Raw genomic sequence first — 22,102 nt, forward strand, 5'->3', positions numbered from 1 at the left:
TACCTCCATAAAAGCAATTGCATAGAATATCTTCAAAACATACTTTAAATAAACTTGTGACAAAGTGTTAAATATTAAAATTACAAGAAACATAAATGATTTTGTTTATAATCATAAATGTTTATGTTAAAGGGAGTTCAAAAATATTTTTTCTTAGTTGCTGGGTAGCTGTTGGAGTAAAATCCAACATAACCAAGATTAATGACCAAAAAAGAAAGTATATAAAATATAAAAGCAACAAAAACCATGAATCAAGTCTTGAGGCTAAATCCAATAACTATAGTAGTGAATTCCACCAACTTTGATCCTCAAGAAAGAGAAGGTAGAATTTTCAGTCTTGCTTTCTTCAACTATTAATTGGCAACCTTGTGTTTCCTCCATTTCCCAAGTTCTAAGTGATTAATGGGAATGATTGTGAGCAGAAGAAACATAAATCCTATTGCATGCTACAGAGTAACAGACTGGCTCAAAGAAACTCAAAAAATTGAGTATTTTAGCAGTGAAAAAATATCAGTTCTTAAGAACATTTTCCAAAAAATCAGGCTGTGGGAATGGATCGCCATGACAAAGTCCAAGGCCTGAAACAAAGGTTAAGATGTCAAAACTTTTGGAATGGGAAAGGTGTTCATCTACGACAGAAATATGCCTCAGTTCTGATAACAGAGAAGAAATAATAGTCTTAGATACAAACTCCTTTTCTCTATTCATATAGAGAATGTCAGCAAAGAGAAATTATAAATGTTAACAACTAATCATCGTTGGTTATGATGATTGATAAAAATCAAAATTCTAATTCAGTATTAATAAGTACTCAGTATATAAAGATATAGTTTCTGGCAGTAACAGCATAAAGGTGGGGAGAATGGAGCTTGATTGGACAAATATGTTCATATGCTATTGCAATTAAGCTGGTATTAATATGGAGAGATTAACCTGGTAGCAGACTGAGTGGAAGCAACACTGACACTCTCCTAGGACTAAACTGGAATTACAACTAAAATATAGAAAAAAGATCCTCAATAATCAACTGCAACTGAAGACAAGCTGGAGAGCACCCTCATAACCAAAGACCTAAAGTAGAGACCACATGGAGACTGGAAGGAAGTGCGGAGGTGCAAGAGGACTGACTGAGCTCCCACAAGCCACAGCTGAAGGCCCAGAGGGATATCTAAGCTGTTGGGGATTCCCACTGAGGACTCCGGGGTCTAAACCTCAGGCTGGGCTTCCCAGCCAAGAGCACTAGAGCTGAGAAAGGTGCCCACATAACAACTGGCTGTGTAAAGCTGCAGGGTTTCTGTCTGCCAGGGAGAAAAGGGTAGAACTGCAGGCACCCTCTTAAAGAGCCAACCCACAAAGTTTCATGTGCAGCCACTCACCTTGGGCTCCAGCAGAGGGAGGGCAGAGTGGACTGAAGCTATGTGAGGAGAATCTAGGGTTGTGGGCTCTGGAGATTGAGATCAGAAGACACCCCTCTGGATTCCTGTCCTGAGTCATTCCCTCATACTGCAGAGGACATCTTTTACAGGCAATTTGCTGCTTTTGCCTGGGGACAGGGAAGCAATTGCCCCACCCTGCTAGAAAATCTCTCACCCTACCTGGAGATGTTCTACAGCCTGAGGCTCATTAAGAGAATCAGATTAATCAGCCTTCAGGCAGAAGCAGACTTCAGAGTGCTTTGAGTCTTTGCCTGATTTGCTTCTGGAAAAGCAGACTTTGGTGTGCATCTTGATTCTGTCCAACTGTACCCAGACCCAGCAGAGGGGACCCCAAGCTGAGGGGTGTTGATAGCTCCAAAGAGGGTACTGAAGGCCAGTCACAAACTGCATATGACATTGGCCAGCACCAGAGACCCTCCAAAAAGACCAAGAGTCGTAGCAGGCCTACGGAATACATAGAAACAAACCCAAACAGGCAGCCAAAATGGGGAGACAAAAAACCAACAACCCCCAAATGAAAGAACAATAGAAGTCTCCAGAAAAAGCTAAATGAAATGGAGATAAGCAATCTATCAGATATAGAGTTCAGAATACTGATTGTGAGGATGCTCAACAGCATGAAAAAAGATATGGAATCTATTAAAGAAATGAAGAATGACATAGCAGAAATAAAGAATACATTGGAAGGAATAAATAGCAGATTAAAGGAAGGTGAGGGTCAGAGCAGCAAATCAGAAGACAGGGTAGAAAACTATCACTTAATCAAAGACCCAAAAAGAAAAAACAATTAAAAAACAGGACAGTTTAAGGGAGCTGTGGGACAACATGAAATGTAACAATATTCTCATTATAGGAGTGACAGAAGAGGTTGAAAGTAAGCAAGGGTTAGAGAACTTGTTTGAAGAAATGATGGCAGAAAACTTCCCTAACCTGGTGAAGAAAAACGTCACACAAGTTCAGGAGGTGCAAAGTTCCAAGCAAGAAGAATCCAAAGAGGCCCATGCCTGGACACATCATAATTAAAATGTCAAGAATTCAAGACAAAGAGAGAATCTTAAAGGCAGCAAGCGAAAAGCAATCTATGTCTTACAAAGGAGCTCCCAAAAGGCTGTCAGCTGACTTCTCATCAGAAACTTTACAGGCCAGAAGGGAATGGCATGAAGTATTCAAGGTAATGCAAAACAAGGATCTGAAACCAAGACTAATCCATCCAGCAAGACTATCATTCAAGATAGGTGGTGAAATAAAGAGCTTCCCAGACAAAAAAAAAGGGGGGCTAAAGGAGTTTATCACCACCAAACCAGCATTGCAGGAAATGTTAAAGGGACTGCTGTAATTAGAAGTAGAAATAGAGAGAGAGACCTAGGCATGAAGAATTAAAATGGCAATAGATAAGTATCTTTAAATAATAACTTTAAATGTAAATGGATTAAATGCTCCAATAAAAAGACATAGGGTGTCTAAATGGATAAGAAAACATGACCCAAATATATGCTGTCTACAAAAGACATACACAGGATGAGAGTGAAGGAATGGAAAAAAATTTTCCATGCAAATGGAAATGGAAAAAAAAAAAGCTTGGGTAACAATATTCACATCGGACAAAATAAACTTCAAAATGAAGACCATTATGAGAGACAAGAAAGGTCATTACATAATACTAAAAGGATCAATCCAACAAGAGGATATAACTCTGATAAACATATATGCACCCAATATAGGAGCACCTAAATTTACAAAAATACTTCTAGAGAACTAAGCGGATAAAAAGCTATGGTATATTTACACCATGGAATATTATGCAGCTGTAAAAAAGAAGGATCTCTTATCTTTTGGGACAGGATGGAGGGAACTGGAGAATATTATGCTAAGTGAAATAAGCCAGTCAGAGAAAGACAAGTACCACAAAAGGCAACTATTAATAAATGGTATTAATCCAACCTAGATTGTTTTAATCCCCAAGGCAGCCACTAAAAAATAGTTCAAAAATATTTAGTGGAAAAAGTGAATTACTATGATACACTAGAAAATATCTATGTAGCACAAAACAAATCAAAAATTGCCCTGGCAAGGTGGCTCAGTTGAAATGTAGTCCTGTACTCCAAAGGGTTTTGTGAGTTCGATTCCCAGTCAGGGAGCATACTGATTGATATTTCTCTCTCAATTGATGTTTCTTTATCTCTCTCTCCTTTTTTCTCTCTAAAAAATAAAAAGTAAAATTAAAAAAATAAATCAATGAAAAACATCCCCAAGTGAGGATTTAAATAAAAGAAAACAAGAAAGACGTAAGACAAACAAAACATATAGCAGATGGCAGGTGCAAATCCTATCTCATTTGTAATTTTGTTGTGTGTAAATGTATAATGTCTTCAATCAAAAGTTTGAGGCTGGCATATTATATAAAAATATGATCCACTCATAAAGTATGTCTCTTGTAGAAATCTCATAGAAAATAAAAAGATAAAAAACATAACATACAATAAATAATAAAAAAAAGAGAGCTAGAAATCCAAGGGGGAAAAAATATTTTAACACAAAATAATTGTTTTAGAGACAAATAAGGACACTTATAATGAAAAAAGAATCAACCCATCAAGAAAATATAACAATTATAAACATATATGCACCTAAAAACAGAGCCCCAAAATATATGAAACAAAAGCTAATAGAATCAAACTGAAAATACACAATTCAACAATAATAGTTGGAATCTTAAATACCCCACTTACAAGAATGGATAGAGCAATTAGAAGATCAATAAGGAAACTAAAAACAAACCACTATAAACCATTTACAACTAATAGACATATTTAAAACACTCCATCCAACAACAGTAAAATATATATGCTTCTATAGTACACACAGAATATTCTCCAGGAAATACCACATTTTAGACCCTAAAATAAATCTCAATACGTTTAAGTGAATGTGAATCTTAAAAGTATATTCTACAGCCACAATAGAGTGTTTTGAGTTACTAGCAGGAAGAAGTATGGGAAATTGGTAAATATGTTGAAATTAAATAACACATTCCTAAATAACCAATAATACTAATATGTTGTTTGCCTTTTTTACTATGTTGACACTTGCACTGATGATGCAAAAACAATGATGGCTCTTAGCATGAATCAAAAAAGGGACACCATGCATCCCTATGTTTATTGCAGCATTATTTACAATAGCCAAGATCTGGAAGCATCCCAAGTGCCCATCAGTAGATGAGTGGATAAAAAAGCTGTGGTACACATACATAATGGAATACTACTCAACCACAAAAAAAGAAGAAAATATTACCTTTTGTGACAGCATGGATGTACCTGGAAAGTATTATGCTAAGTGAAATAAGCCAGTCAGAGAAAGACAAGTACCATATGATTTCACTTATACATAGAATCTAATGAACAAAAGAAACTCACGAACAAAATAGGAACAGACTCATAGATACAGAGAACAAACTGACAGCTATCAGAGGGAGGATTTGGGGGACTGGTTGAAAAAGGTGAAGGGATTAAACCAACAACAACAGAAAAATTCCTCATAGACAGACAATAGTATGGTGAATATCAGAGGGAAAGGCAGGTTGGGGAAGGTAGTAGAGGGTAAAAGTGGGATAAATGGTGATCAAAGGAGATTTGACTTGGGGTGATGAACACACAGTACAATATACAGATGATATATTATAGAATTGTACACCTTAAACCTACATAATTTTATTAACCAATATCACCTCATTAATTCATTAAAAAAATAAAATTTACAATCTTACTTTACACTTTACAAAGCTAGAAGAAAAGCCAACTAACAGCAAGGAGTATAAGAAAATAATTATCAACTATTGCAAGCTAACAAATCAGATAACCTTAATATGAAAAAATTACTCAAAAGACACAAAAATTGATTCAGGTCTTATTAAGCAATGTCACCCCAGTAAATTTTTAAAAAATTGACTCGGGACCAAGCTAATCAAAAGAGATAGAGGGCTTCTGGTGAAGATAACAGAGTAGGTAAATGCCGTAATTACCTCCTCTCATGACTACTTCAAAATTACAACTAACCTACAGAACAACCATCACTGAGAATGATCTGAAGTCCTATAACAGAAGATATACAGAAGAAGTCACATTAAAACTAGTAGGAGGGGGGAATTTGCAGAATGGGCTGGTCTCACACCACATGTGAGACCTGGTTAATAATCAGGAAGACTACCTCAGTTATGGAGGTCCCCCATGAGGATTGAGGAGTCCCAGCAGCACACCAGGATCCCCAGCACAGGGTTCCAGTGCCAGAAAGAGAAGTCCCCATAATTTCTGGCTGTGAAAACCAGTGGAAATTGTGGCTGAGTGAGATCAAGGGGTGCTGGAGTCCCAGGTATTCCTCTTAAAAGTCCTGCACATAATTACTCAGGCTACTCATTGTGACCTCTAGTGCTGATGCAGCAGCTTGATTGGTGCCAGTGACATATAGGAAGGAACTGCCTCCTCTGGCTTCAGGGTGAGAGCTAAAGGGGCAGCCTTTTCCCAGGAAAAAATGCTGGCAGAGGTCATTGTTCCTTTGCTGAGCCCTTCTCTTGCAGGTGCAAGCAGGCATCTCATCTGAGTCTCCATCAACCTGGCTAACACTGTTTGCCTTGCCCTGGTGATTCCTTAATACCTGCCCCAGCCAACTTGCAGGTTCACCCAAGCTGTTCCCAGTAACATTTTTGCCCTCAGTAATAGTTCCATACAAATGACTTGTCTTGGCTTATGCTGTTGACTTTCTTAAAATCTCTCACAGGTTGACAAACCCCAAAAGCAGCATCTGGCCTCAGCATACTCCATATCTTATGCTAAGTGACCCTACGCCCAGCACTAGTGGCAGCCAGTCTCAGTTTGCAGCTACCCACACCCCCAGGCACCTCCAAGCCAAAAACAAGTGGCAACTACCTGCAGTTCACTTTATAGCTCAGGTGGCCCCACAAAGGACACAAACAGCAGCTGACCTTGGCCTGCACCTCCAAAGAGTCCCCAGAACCAACAAACTCAGTGGTCAACTTCAGATAATTCCAGAGAACCATCCAACCACCTCTACAAATGACACACTCAAAGGACAGACTCAGCAGGTACCAGAGTCCTACTAAAGTGAATCTTGCTCGTAGGGTCTGCCCCTGCATAGCAGCTCCTCCACTATAGTCATGACCAGAACCCACAACCAATCATCCTGAGGGTGAATGCCTCCCATTGAAATGCCAAGAATAATCAAGGCTCAACTACAACAGAAGAGTACATACAACCCACACAAAGAGAACATCTGGAGCATATAACTCAGGTGACTAGAGAGACTGCACCATTGGGCCCCACAGGATACCTACTACATAAGGCCACTCTACCAATACAGGGAGATGTAACAGCTCTACCTAATACATAGAGCCAAATACAGAGAGTCAGCCAAAATGGAAAGACAAAGAAATATGCCCCAAGTGAAAGAACAGGAGAAATCTCTAGAAAAATAACTAAATGAAATGAAGGTAAGCAATCCCCCTGATAAAGAATTCAAGACAATGATTATAAAGATGCTCAGGGAACTTAGTGACAATTTCAACTGCATAAAAACAGACATAGAAACCATAAAAAGAACCTGTAGGAAATAAAGTATACAAAAGCTGAAATAAAGACTACATTAGAAGAAATCAACAGTAGATTAGATGAAGCAGAGGACTGGATAAGCGATTTCAAGATAAGGTAGCAGAAAATGCTCAATCAAAACAGCAAAAAGAAAAAGGTATCCAAAAAATTAGGATATTTTAAGAAGCCACTGGGAAAACATCAAGCATACCAACATTTGCATTATAAGGGTACCAGAAGGAGGAGAGAGAGAGCAAGGGATTAAAACCTATTTGAAGAAATAATGATGAAAAACTTCCCTAATCTACATACAAGTCCAGGAAGTCCAGAAAGTCCCAAATAAGATGAACCCAAAGGGGGCCACACCAAGACACATCATAATTAAAATGTAAACTCTTAAAGACAAAGAGAGAGTCTTAAAAGCAGCAAGAGAAAAGCAGTTCTCTTTTCAAGGGAGCTCCCATAAGACTGTCAGCTGATTTCTCAACAGGAACCTTGCAGGCCAGAAGGGAGTGGCATGAAATATTTAAAGTGATGGAAAGCAAGTGCCTACAACCAAGATTATTCTACGCAGCAAAGCTATCATTTAGACTCAAAGGACAGATAAAGAGTTTTCCAGACAAGAAAAAGCTAAAGAAGTTCATCACCACCAAGTCAGTATCACAAGAAATGTTAATGGGACTTCTTTAAAAAGAAGAAGAATATATATGAATAATAAAATGTCAATAACTACATATCTAGCAATAATTACTTTATGTGTAAATGGATTAAATGCTCCAATCAAAAGACATACGGTGACTGAATGGATAACAAAACAGGAACCTTGCATATCCTGTCTACAAGAGACTCACTTCAGATCAAAAGACATACACAGACTGAAAGTAAAGGGATGGAAAAAGATATTTCATGAAAATGGAAGCAACCAAACAAAAACGCCAAGGTGGCAATATTTATACAGAAAGAACAGACTTTAAATCAAAGCCTATAACAAGAGACAAAAAATTCTTTTTCTGACTACTTATCCAAAGAAACTCAAAACACTAATTCAAAAAGATATATGTATCCATATGTTCATTACAGCATTATTTACAATAGCAAAGATATAAAAGTAACCTAAGTGTCCATCAAAAGATAAATGGATAAAGAAGAAATGGTACATATATACAATAAAATATGCCTCAGCCTTAAAAAAGAATAACATCTTGCTTTCAGCAACAATATGGGTAGACCTAGAGGACATTGTGCTGAGTGAAGTTAAGTCAGGCAGAAAAACACAAATGCCAGATGATTTTACTTATATGTGGAATCTAAAAAAGAAAACAAATCAACAAACAAAACAGAAAGAAACTCATAGATACAGAGAACATTTTGAAGGTTGCCAGATGGGTGGGAGGTTGGGGGACTGGGTGAAAAAGGGGAAGGAATTAAGAAGTACAAATTGGGCATTGGCCAAGTAACTGAGTTGGAGTGTCCTCCCATACACCAAAAGGTTGCTGGTTCAATTTCCAGTCAGAGCACATACTCAGGTTGGAGGTTCAATCCCCAGTTGGGATGCATACCAGAGGCAACCAATTGTTTCTTTCACATCAATCTCTCTCTCCCTTCTTCTTTTTCTAAAAATAAATAAAACATAACATCAGGTGAGGATTAAAAAGAAAGTACAAATTGATAGTTATAAAATAGTCATGGGGATGTAAAGTATAGCATAGGGAATATAGTCAATAATATTGTAATAACTATGATGTCAGATGTACTGGATTTATTGGGGGTAATTACTTTATAAGTTATATAGATGTCCAATCATTATGTGGTAAACCTGAAACTAATATAATATTGTGTGTCAACTGTGAATAAAAAATTTTAAAAATGTTTTAAAAAAGAATAGATACAAATCTGAATAAACTATAACAAGTAAAAGGAATGAATCAGTAATAGAAAAGCTTTCAACAAGAAATTCTCAAAGGATAACTAGTAAATGCTACAAAATATTTAAAGAAGAATTAACACCAACACTCACAAATTAGGAGTGGACACTTCCCAACTCATTCTCTGAGGCCTCTATTGCCTTGATTCCAAAACCAAACACATCACCAGAAAAGAAAGGGACAAATCAATGTCCATGATAAATATAAATGTGAAAATTCTAAACAAAATACTAGAAAGCCTCATTAAGCAAGATATAAAAAGGATTAGTCTCCATGACCACGTAGAATTTATACTGAGAATGCAAAGTTGGTTCAACATTGAAAACCAATCACTGTAACCTAAGCAAGTAAAGGCCAAAAACCACCTGATCATCTCGACAGCTACAGAAAACACATCTGACAAAGTCTAACACTCTCTCATAATAAAAACCCTCAACATAATAGCAACAGAAGCCAACATACTTACCTGATAAATGACATCTACCAAAAGCCCTCAGCTCACATCATAACTAACATAAAAGACTGAATAATCTCCTAACAGGAATAAAATAAGGACATCTGCTACTGCCATTTCTATTCAACATTGCATTGGAGTTTCTAGGCAGGCAGTTATACAAGGAAACTAAATAAAAAGCATCCAGAATGGAAACAGAAAGTAAAACTATCTCTATTTACAAATGACATGATCTTGTATATATAAGATCCCAAGGAGCCATGTGATTGCATTGGGGCCACTCAAACTATTCAGGATAACCTTCCTATTTTAAGGTTACCTCATTAATAACTTTAATTACATATACGAAGTTCTTACACAGATTAGTGTTTGATTGAATAACCTGGGAATGGGAATCTTGGGGGAGGGGACACATCTTTAAAATTTTCCCTACCACAATTAGGTAGGCACGAATGTGGTTCTCTTGTTCCATTTGCTGTGTTTTAAGGTGTTAACCAAAGTCTATAAAGCCTGAAGTAGTTGAGCGCCTGTAAGTTCTTCCTTGACAAATTCAGTTGTAGGACATATTGAATCAAAGTGACTGCTAATTACAGATGGCAGAGAACATTGGTATGCAGAGAATGGAAACCTACTCTGTCACTTTAATTGGTAACATTTTCCACCCACTTTCATTCAACAGAATCGCAGTCTACTGACAATATGGTTATGGTTCAAAAGATAGATTCCTTGAAATTTGTATTGTATTTACTTCAGGATACTAATATTTGATTTTGTGTATTTCTGTTGAGTCTGAATTTTTTCACTTGTGGCTGGATTAATTTAAAAAATATGTACCCATAAAAATTTAACAAATAAATAAGCCATCTGCCTGTAAAGATAAAATTCCTGCCAAAAGGAAAGCAAACTGTACATAGGAAAACATTTCTACAAAGAAATTATAGAATATAGTTTAGCTCTAGTCAAATAAATAATATTTATTATTTACTTTAAGGTATTTGACAGCTCGACTAGTTATATTATGTAGAGAAATTTCATTGATGTCATATCAGTTAATTCAAATAATATCTAAGTTGTCAACTCTGATTCCCTGACTGATGTATTTCTCTGAATCTGAAATAAAAGAAATTGGAAAATAAACATATTATATTATATAATCAAAAATAGGCATAGAGGTTGTTGAGGAATTATGAAAAACTCATGTAGCTTACTCATTTAAAATGTGCACTCACGCAGGCACATATCAAGGACCTTGATATTACTAGCTTGACAATCAAAGAGTTTGTGGAAGAAACTAAAGCTTTCTGCAAAATTCTACTTCAGGCAGAATGAATCATTAAGTGCCAAATGTGTATGCCCTTGAAATTCTTTATGCAACTCCTCAGCCACTGCCACATCCATCAATGTCTCTCATTTCTGCTGCCTGGTTGGACAGTAGCAGAATTAGAATTGTCAACTGTGAAGGAGTTTGGGTAGGGGGGGAAGGAAAAGACATGGTACTGATGACTAACATCAATATCCTTTTGGTAATATTTTTTTTTCTTTTTTTGAGAGAGAGAGAGAGAGACAGGAGGAGAGATCAATTTGTTGTTCCACTTACTTACGCATTCATTGGTAGATTGCTGTATGTGCCCTGACCAGGAATTGAAAACACAACGTTGGCATATCAGAATGGCATTTTAACCAATTGAACTACCAGGGCAGCATAGTTCTTAACATTCCTGAATACACTTTCTGCCTTATCCTCACTTCCCAAGACAGTATCTCTAATCATAGCAGACTACAATATAATTACCTGAGAACTAAGTATCTCTGTATGCTCCTTATGCCATCCTTTCCGTTAGAAATGTATTTTCTTTCACTTCACTGTACATTGAAATACCATTCAGCTTTCAAGCCTTTTCTCAAATGCCCCACTCCTTTTCAGTGTCAGAATTTGCTCAGACTAACATCATAGCACTTTTAAAATTTCTACCTGTATTATAAGTAATTGTGTTATTCTAAAAAATGCTTTCCAGATCTTCCTTAGTCCCCTCCTTAATATCAAATGCACAAAAACACTGCAAGCCCTGGCCACTGTGGCTTAGTTGCTTGGGCATTGTCCCATGCACCAAAAGGTTGCTGGTTTGATTCCTGGTCAGGGCATGTGCCTGGGCTTGATCCCAGTAGGGGACATGCAAGAGGCAGCTGATCAATGTTTTTCATCAATGTTTCTCTCTCTCTCTCTCCCTATTCCTTCCTCTTTCTCTAAAAATCAATAAAAACATATTTTTAAAAAACCTGCAAGACCTATGCCATCATCAAGATGGTGGCATAGGTAAATGTGGTACTTGTCCCCTCCCACAACCACATCAATATTATAACTAAACTACAGAACAGCCATTATTCAGAATCTCCTGAGATCTGACTGAATGGAAGTCTTACAACTAGGGAATTAAAGAAGAAACTACATTAAGACTGGTAGGAGAGGAAGAGAAGTGGAATGGGCTGGTCCCATACCCAGATGTGGAAGATACAAATCAGGAGGCATATCAAGGCTACAGAGATTCCCCCTGAGGAGGAGGGGTCCCAGCCCCACACCAGGCCCCCCAAACCATGGTTCTAGTGCCAGGAAGAGAAGTTCCCATAACTTCGGGCTGTAAAAACCAGACGGAGGGCTGCTGGAGTCGCAGGCAGTTCCTATTAAAGGGCTCACACACAGACTTACTAAGACTCACTCCCTCAGAGCTCCAATGCTGGGCCAGCAACTTGAACGGCACCAGAGACATATGAGGAGGAACTGATTTGTCCAGCATCAGGGTGAGAGATGAAGGGGCAGCTTTCTCCCAGATGGAAATGCTGGCAGAGGCCATTGTTCCTTTGATGAACCCACCACCCACAGAACCAGCAGATAGGTGCCATATCTGACTCCATCAACCTGGCTCACACTGTTTGCCCTTCCCTGGTGATTCCTGAGGCCTTCCCCCACCCAACTTTCAGGCACACCCAAGCTAACTGAAATGAAGGATAATTTACAAGGAAACAACAGTAGAGTAGATGAAGCTGAGAATCAAATCAGTGCTTTGGAATATAAGGAAGCAAAAAACACCCAACCAGAAGAGAAAAAGGAAAAAGAATCCAAAACTGAAGATAGTATATGGAGCCTCTGGGGCAATTTCAAGTGTACCAACATTCACATCGTGGGGGTGCTGGGATGAGAAGAGACAGATCAAGAAATTAAAAGCCTACTTGAAAAAATAATAACAGAAAACTTCTCTAACTTGGTGAAGGATATCGACGTACAAGTTCAGGAAGCACAGAGAATTCCAAACAAGATGAACCCAAAGAGGCCCACAACAAGACACATCATAATTAAAATACAAAAGGTTAAAGACAAAGAGAATCATCAAAGCAACAAGAGAAAAGTGTTAGTTACCTACAAGGGAGCTCCCATAAGACTGGCAGCTAATTTCTCAACAGGAACTTTACAGGCTGGAAGGGATTGACAAGAAATATTCAAAGTGATGAAAGTCAAGGACCTACAACCAAGATATGCTACCCAGTATAGTTATAATTTTGAATCAAAGGACCTATAAAGAGCTTCTCAGACAAGAAAAAGCTAAAGGAGTTCATCACTATCAAATCAGTGTCACATAAAATGTCAAAGGGTCTTCTTTATGAAAAAGAAAAAATATATAAATAAATAAAAATGGCAATAAATACACATATATCAACAATTGAATCTGAAAAAAAAAATAAATGAACAAGCAAAACAGAAACAGACTCACAGATACAGAGAACATTTTGACAGTTGCTAGATGGGAGGAGGGTTAGGGGGATGAGTGAAAAAGGTGAAGGCATTAAGAAGTATAAACTGGTAGTTACAGAATAGTCATGGGTATATAAAGTACAGTATAAGGAACATGATCAATAATATTCTAATAACTATGTATGGTGTCCAGTAAGTATGAGATTTATTGGGATGATCACTAAGTAAGTTATTTAATGTCTAATCACTGGGGTGTATACCTGAAAATAATATAAAAATGTATTTCAATAGTAATTTTTAAATGGTTTAAAAGAATAAAGAAATTAAAAATTAAAAAGTTGATCAAGAAAAAGAAACAACTGCAAAATGTATTCTGAAATATTGCTCCCTGGCATATGTCCTCAGTTTGGTTCAAATAAACTCTTACAAAAATTCTGTACACATTTGGACATTTCTTACATTGACACCCTTCTCTTCCCTTCAAAAAAAGATGTCTGGGCCCAAATATAATCTTTTCTTTTCTTTTGTCAATAACTCCCTTTCCCCACCCTTCTTCCTATATAAACCTTACACTGTGTAAAAAAAAATGCTTTCCAAAGAGATCATAAACACCCTGATATGCAACAAATATTTTAATAGTAATTATAATATTCACAGAATTTATCATGATGCCTTACACATTGGGGTTAATAAATGCTTTTGAATTAAAATGAACAATTGTCACCACTGTATGTAAATATGTGTACATGAACACATAAAATAAATTTTTCATTGTTAATTATTTTTTACTTTTAATTAGTTAACTACAACATTTAAAACAGGACAAATAGAATAATACACTGTAATTCTACTTCATGAACACAAATCTTATTTGTATTTTTATTGTAAAAAAACAGACTTAACTGCTATAAAAAAAAAACACCTTCTTAATTGAAAATTCAAATAAATTTTTAAATAACAGCAATAATAACACTATTTTGTATATAGGGTATACATGAAGGTAGGCTTCACCTACTTTGCTACAAAAATGAACACTGACCACCAAAATTAAGATTATAATTCATCTGTCAGTTTTTAGAGAAATTGTATCCTTTACTCATGTATCACCAAAACTGCATTATTATCAGATGCAAAAATACTCAATGTTTATTAAACATACTAGGAGGACAGCAAACTACAGCCCCCAGACAAATCACACCTGCCACCTGATTTTGCATGGTGTAAGAGCTAAGTGTTTTTTACACGTCTAAATGGTTGAAATTTTTCCAAAGAGTATTTTATGACATGTGAAGTTTATATGAATTATAAATTTGAGGGTTTATCAATAAAGTTTTATTATAACACAGCCATGCTTAATCCCTATGCTACTTTCACAATACAATGGCAGAGTGGAGTCTTGGGACATAGACTATATGGCCTAAAAAAGCAAAATTATTTATTGTTTGGCCCTTTAAAGAAAAAAAATGCAGATCTCTGGAATAGAACGGGTATTAGATTTATGCCTCTATCCCTAGATTACAAATTTACTGGGGACAAGAATTGTGTTCTTGTTCACAATGATATCTACAGGTCCTACAATAGATTGTGGAGTAGTGGAAATGCTCAATAAAAAGTTTTTGACATAATAAACACATAAAAGAATAAATGGACATTAATGTTTCATTGATTCCAAAATAAAAAGATGTTAAGACTAAAAAGGCTGCAAAAACTTGATCTAGAGAGTGAGAATTTAAGATTCTTCTTTCCATTTTCTGTCTTACGCTGTTTTTTTCCTTAATAAAATAATCTGATTTACTGTCTATATAATGCAGCTTGACAAGTATTAAGGAATAGATTAGGGTTCCCAGCAACCCTCAGAAAGGGCAGCATAGAGCAGTTTAGGACGGGCTGGCTTTGGAAAACCCTGTGATTAATACAATGCTTGTATTAAAAAACAAGGAAAACCTAGCATTGGAGACTTCAGAGGCTTTAAAGATAAACAAAAGGGGCATATTGTTATGGGAATGGAAGTCAAAACAAGGCAGCCCTGGCCAGTGTGCCCAATGGTCAGAGCCTCGGCCTGAGCACTGAAGGATCGTGGGTTCAATTTCCGGTCAAGGACATGTACCTGGGTTGCAGATTCCATCCTTGGCTCTGGTCAAGGTGATGCAGAAGGCAACGAATTCTCTCCCCCCCCTTGCACCTTCCCTCCCACTCTCTCTAAAAATCAATGGAAAAAATATCCTCAGATGAGGATTAACAATAATAATAATAATAAAATATTCATAGCAGTTTTATCATAATAGCTCAAAATAGGAAAAAAACAAAGGTATCGATCAGTAGGGTAGTGAATAACTAAACCATACAATTGCATACTAGCCAGCAATAAAAAGGGAAGAGCTAGATACACACTACAACGTGGAGGAATCCGAAAGCATTCTGCTAAGTGTAGAAAGCCTTATGCAATAGTGTATGCACTGTATTGTATAGACTGTAAGAGTTCACTTACACGAAGTTCTAGAACAAGCAAAACTAATCTGTGGGTGTCACAGGAATCAAAATAGTGATGGTCCTGAGAGTGAAGTGTAAGAGCAAGGATTGACTAGGAGGGTACATGAGGGAACTGTTCAGCAGGACAGTAATGTTTCACATATTGTTAAGGATTGGTTGCACAGGTGAACGCATTTGTCCAAATTTATTGAAGAATACACTGAATATTGGTGTTTGTATATAATTTAAGTTTTACCTCAAAAGAAAAAGAACTCTAATGAATGTTGAACTCTAGTGTGGGAGCAGACAAACTTTTCTTAAAGGGCCAAATCATTTAGATTTTGTGGACCATATGGTCTCTGTCCCAACCAGTAAACACCAAGGTTGCAGCCCCCAAAACAGCCAGGGACAATTTGTGAATGAATGGGCATGGCTTGTTAAAAAAAACAAAACAGCAACTTTATTTACAGAAACCAGAAAATGACCCAGGCCAAGGTTTGCTGGCTCTTGCACGTAGTTAGGGATACCATGCTAACATTTGGGGTAAAGTGATCGGGCGACTTTCTTTGAATGCATTGCAAATATGATGGATTGATGAATGGAGAACGGGATGGGTAGATGAATAGCTATTTGATAAAACAAATATCATTATTTGAATTATATAAGCTAAGTGATGGGAATATGGCTACTCCTAGCAAATTTTTTCAACTTTTGCCTATGCTTGAAAATGTTTATAATAAACTGTCAGGGGGAAATACTAAACAAATAAAAAATGTGTGCACATAGAGCCTGCTTATAGCTGACTAGGGAAAACAAGGTTAATATGGCCATGAGTTTATACAGCATAAGTGAGACTTTCAAAGCTGCCCCACATGACCAAAACATGCCCAGCAATGGGTCACTGTAGGTGTGGCTGTGGAGAATAGCAAAGAGCCTCAAGTCCAAGGCCAGGATCATCACGCCTTTCTAGAACAAAATTAAAAGATTGGATGCTGTTTAACAGTGTGTGTGTGTTTCATAATATATGGATTTCAGCTCCAATTTAACAGTTGGTCAAAGTAACAAAAGTTCCAATATTACCATTTAAACCTGATTTTAAATACCCATAAGAAAAATTATTTCTTAAAAATCAGTACTACATTGTAATCACTCTGCCCTGAGCTTTCACAGACTTCAAATATTGGCACAAGGATGTTTTTAATGTTCTAATAGATTTTAAAATTTAGCCCTGAAAACTTCTCAAAGCATTGATTACATGATGAAAAATATTGCTTTGGAGCACTGGCAAATTATTTCAAGAATAAGTTAATAAAAAATTTATTCATACTCATGAAATGAGAATTTTTGAATAGAGACAAGATTCCAACATGACTATTTTTCCATAGACATTTCAAATGGCTAAAATATAAAGGCAGAAATTTGTTTAATTATTTCTAGGGAAATACTGATATTTTAACATTTAATTGTAGTTGCAAGAGATGTCACTATTATTAATATCGCTAGACTTCAATAATTATGCCAGGCAATGTTTGTTCCATTTTCCCCAAGGCTTGTATTATTTTTCCCATTTTACGGATGAGGAAACTGAAACTGCACAGCTAACAGGTTCAAACCCATTTAGTCTGATTCCAGATATCTTAAATCAAACCAAGAGGTATGGATAAAATTATGTCTGCCTATACATCTGACATCTCAGTTTTGATGTGACTTGCCCCTATTTTACCTCTTGAATCAACTATCTAAAAATAAGCAATGGGGGAAGCGGTAAGGAAGAAAAGCAGGGAAGAAAAGAGAGAAGCACAGTGATGGAGATCCTGATGTTGTCTAAGTCCAAGGCAGGGGGGCAATGTGAATAGAAGAGGAGCCTCATGCAACAAAAAGAGAAAATATCAGGTATTCTGCCCATGAAGGAGGCGAGGCTAAGTAACTGTATGCTGCGGAAAATCTTCTAAGGAAAGGGAACAAGCCATGGGGAGGTTCTAAAGGAGACACATGCGGGATGAAGCAATTCATAAGGCATTGCAATGGCTAAAAGTTGGGAACCAGATTCAATGTCACCATCTAATATAACTGGATCCATAATAAAAGGGTTATCTATTGCAGGGAGTCATTCATCCTGTTTGTGGAGCTGGTCCCTTTTTCTGTGATAAAATTGGCTTATTCCTAACAATTGTTTTTAGAAAAGTATTTTTAATATATATTATTCCTATTAACTATATTGGGGTGACATTGTTTAATAAAGCTATATAGGTTTCAGGTGTCAGTTCCATGATACATTATTTGTATATTGTATTACTTGCCCACTATGCAAAGTCTGACTACCTTTCGTCACCATACACCGACTCCCTCTACCCTTCACTGACACCCACACTTTCTTTCCTTCTGGTAATTGTTGTCTGTGTTTGAGTGTGTGTTTGTATTTTTTGTTCACTTGTTGATTTCAGTTTTGTATTTTACACAAGTGAAAAAATATAGTTCTTGACTTTTTCTCTTACTTTGCTTAGCATGATATTCTCAAAATCCATCCGTGTTGCCACAAATGGCAGTATTTCATTTTTAGAAAAGTATTTTTGACATCAAAGTCAAGCAAAAGAACAAACTCCATTTTAGTTATATAGAAGTTAAAGCCAGAAACACCAAAAATATTCAGAAACATACTATCAGCTTTTTTAAATATCAGATATTTTATGACAAATTTTACCAATAACATCTCATGTAGCTCTTAAATCAACTATTTTATGAACTAAATATCATTTTTCCCCCTTGTAAAATTGAGAAAACCAAGGCTTAAAAAAGTAAATTGCTCAAGATCATACAGCTAGCGAGTGATGGAGCCAGGGTTCCAATCCACATGTGTAATATGTAAACATTTCCTAACAATTAACATCTAATGCTCAAACATTAGCTTGCTTTAAAGTATCTCTAAGTACATACTTACATTTAACTTCTCATTGTACTTATTTGAGTGGAGCATCACTTTTATAAAAAAATCACCAGCATTCAATTAGTTATGCCAGACAATATATTACCTGTTTTAATATGACGTGTAAGCCCATCAGATGAGGGCAGGCACGGAGTCAATATCTGCTCACTAAAATATCTTAATCGCCTGATACAAAACGGTGAATGAATGAAGTTCATTAGCTAACAAATAAAGACATTAATAAGTGTCTGGCTTAGGAGCAACTTCAAAGGCTAGTCAGCAGCCCATCAGAGTGTTCTGGTGAGCCTGAGGAAACAAATGTTACCGGACAGAGCTGAAATCAGTCTAGCCAAAAGCAAAATATAAATTGATGAATTAATCTATGTAGCATTATCATGTTTAAATTTCACAATTTCCATAAAGAGTCAAAATATACAGAAAATTCCCTATTGTCTAGATAGACCTTCGGGATCCCATGACCTCAATGATAAGGATCCAATGTGATATTTTAGAATAATAAATATCTTGAAAATGGTTTAATTATTTATATCTAAATATCAGCCAAGATTCTACTACCATAATCAAACACTTGACAAAAAAGAAAAGAAAAAGAAGGAAAGAAAGAAACTCAAAGCACTTACCAGCTACAGCACCATTGTGATCATAAAATGGAGGTGATAGACCAGTCATCCCATTTCTCTTTGTCCAACCAAGTTGCAGACTCTGATCTTGTGTCATATTACAGAGCCCATCCTCAAAATCACATCTTTCGTAATTCAAGCCTAAGGAGAGAAAGAAGAAATTAGCTTTCCCAACCCATTTGCCTTCTTAAGAAATAAGAAAATAATAGAAACAAGAAAGCTTAGCAACAAATGACAAATGTAGATTAACATAAGGATTATTTTTCACATTTACATTTACTTTATTAATGCAAAGCTTCTTTGCATACGACATTCTCATAAATCACCACACACAAAAAACAGTGTAGACAGAAAGAATGCCACTGGAGATCAGAAGGCTGAGGACCTAATCCTGATTTTGTCTAAGAGACTGGGTGCCATTACATAACTACTTAACCACAGTGAAATTTTCCCTTCACTTGTAAGGTTAAAATAATGACATTCTGCCCTGTCTCCCTAAAATAACTGTTGTGAGGATCTAATGACATAAAGTACATAATGTACTTTACAACTCATAGGCACTGTAAAATATGAGGAATTATTATTAGGGTTACATCTTCAATAAAATCTCAATATTCCTGCCATGCGGGCATATCAGAATTCCATAGTGTCTGTGATGGACGCCTGGAATTAAGCATAGCACCTCCCTGTTGATCTCAATGTTCTTGAAACTCTGAATGCTTTTACCATAGAGAGCAAAGGCATTCTTCTGCCTTTTTTTTCTTTTGGGTATAAATGATCCAAGAGGCTAGGGAGAAGCAAGATATGGATACTTGGTTAGTCACAATAACCACACAGGTAAGGCTTTATTCCATTATCCAAGAAATTCCTAAATATATTAAAAGATGCTCAACCTAAAAAAAAAAACAAAAAACTTTATCTCAATTGCAAATTGCCCCTCCCTGAGTTGTGTTCTTAGCTTCTGTGGAGATTTCCCTTGGAAAAGATTGTTCTTGCCCTGACTGGTTGCATTAGCCATAGCAGGAGTAAATATACTGGTTGTTAGATAGTGCTTGGCAACTCAGTCACAAAAACTTTTTTTCTATTTTGGTTAAAAAATTATATAGGTTTCGAGTTACAATTTTATAATACTTTGTCTGTATAGCATTGTGTGTTTACCACCCTACGTCAAATCTTTTGTCACCAAAATTTGACTCCTTTTACCCTTTACTACCTCCCCACCTCCCCTCCCCTTCCCTCTGGTGACCATGATACTGTTGCTTGTGTCTAGGAGTTTTCGTTTGTGCAGTTGTCTTGTTTGTTCATTTGTTGCTTTCAATTTTATATCTCACATATGAGTAAAGTCATATTGCTTTTGACACTTTCTCCCTGACTTATTTTGCTTAGCATGATATTTTCAAAATCCATCCATTAGTTGCCACAAGGGGGAGTATTGCATCTTTTCTCCTGGCTGAGTAGTATTCCATTGTATATATGTACCACAACTTCTTTATCCACTCCTCTCTCAAAGGACACCTCAGTTGCTCCTATGTCTTGACCACCGTGAATAATGCTGCAGTGAACATAGGGGTGCATATATCTTTATAAATAAACGTTTTCAAATTTTGGGTGTAGATACCCAGAAGAGGGGTTGCTGGGTCACATGGTAGCTCTATTCTTAATTTTTTAGGAGTCTTTATACTGTTTTCCATAGTGGCTGCATCAGTTTATATTCCCACAAGGGGTGAATTTTTGTTTAATCATTTTTTGGACAAAATATTATTTAATAATAATATATTTGGTGCCTGCTCTTGAGATCATCTACATGAAAATTGAAAGCTGATTTAGAAATGTCACCTTTAAACAACATTAACTAAACCTAATACTAATGGTCTACTTTATTAATTTTATTAATACTAATGGTCTACTTTATTAATTTTACTTCTTGATCCCTTATTTTGAAAGATTTTACAACCCAGCTATATTCTGTAATAATAACAGGAATTTTAATGGCCACAATTTATGGAGGTAGTTTGTTCTGTGTTAGATATCCTACTTGCAGTAGCTTATTTCTTCCTTATGAAGCAGGCATTTTCTTCTGTTTTAAATGAAAAAATGTAGGCTCTGTGTTAGAGACATGAAATAACTCGCCCAAGCTAGAACTGCTAGTGAGTGCTGGAGGTTGAGACTGGAACCAGGTCTTTTTGGAACCCCAGAACATGAGCTCTTAAAGCTCCGTTCTGAGGCCTAATTGTGAATCCACTGTCACATTTTTATCAAATACCTAGAATTAGAGGCCTATCAGAGTTTCCAGCCAGCCTAAGGACATTTGTATTTCCAGGCAGAATTGATGTCATCCTATCCGAAAGCAAAGAAATTTGGTTAGTCTATGAATCAAAGCATGGTTAAATTTACAATCTCCAGGCCTTTGAAATATCTGAAATAGCAAGAATATTCCAATTATTACCTCATGGACCCCTAGTGGTTCAGGGACATTGGCTGAACAAAAAAATAAAACAAATTAGTTAGTCATACAGTGTATATGTGTGTGCATGCTGTTCAACTAGCTATGCATGTAGCTGCATAAACATGTATCAAGTTCCCTCTAGTTCCCAGCAATTTTTACAATGATCGATTTCTGATTATAAAATATTCAAAATATTTTTATCACCATTTTCTAGCAATTATGTGTATGACATGTACACACATTTACTATAGGTGCCAAACGTTTTTTAATACCAAGAAACTACCTTGCAGTACAATTACTAGTTGACATCTGTTTGCAATGTTATTTGCTCTTTTTAATACACAAGAGTAATGATGATGATTTCTGGAAGTAGTAGAACTAGAAAAATAGCTCAATAAAACATTTTTCCCTTTAGTCTCAACAGGAGTTCTTTTTGTTATAAAATGAATCTAATGAGCATATA

The 22,102-nt window shown here is 36.3% G+C and overlaps 1 protein-coding gene across 1 annotated transcript in view; it reads right to left on the minus strand.

Annotated features, from left to right (window-relative positions):
- MALRD1 (MAM and LDL receptor class A domain containing 1) overlaps positions 1-22,102 on the minus strand; it is a gene marked incomplete at its 5' end in the record, with an annotated part of 544,166 nt that overhangs the window by 512,155 nt on the left and 9,909 nt on the right. Inside the window, one exon of the mRNA XM_081144915.1 lies at positions 19,194-19,334. Coding sequence (XP_081001041.1) covers positions 19,194-19,334 — 141 coding nt within the window. The remainder of the gene's footprint in view (positions 1-19,193; positions 19,335-22,102) is intronic.

The sequence above is a fragment of the Miniopterus schreibersii genome, assembly GCF_964146895.1.
Source record: "Miniopterus schreibersii genome assembly, chromosome: 1".
In the NCBI taxonomy this organism is placed as follows: domain Eukaryota; kingdom Metazoa; phylum Chordata; class Mammalia; order Chiroptera; family Miniopteridae; genus Miniopterus; species Miniopterus schreibersii.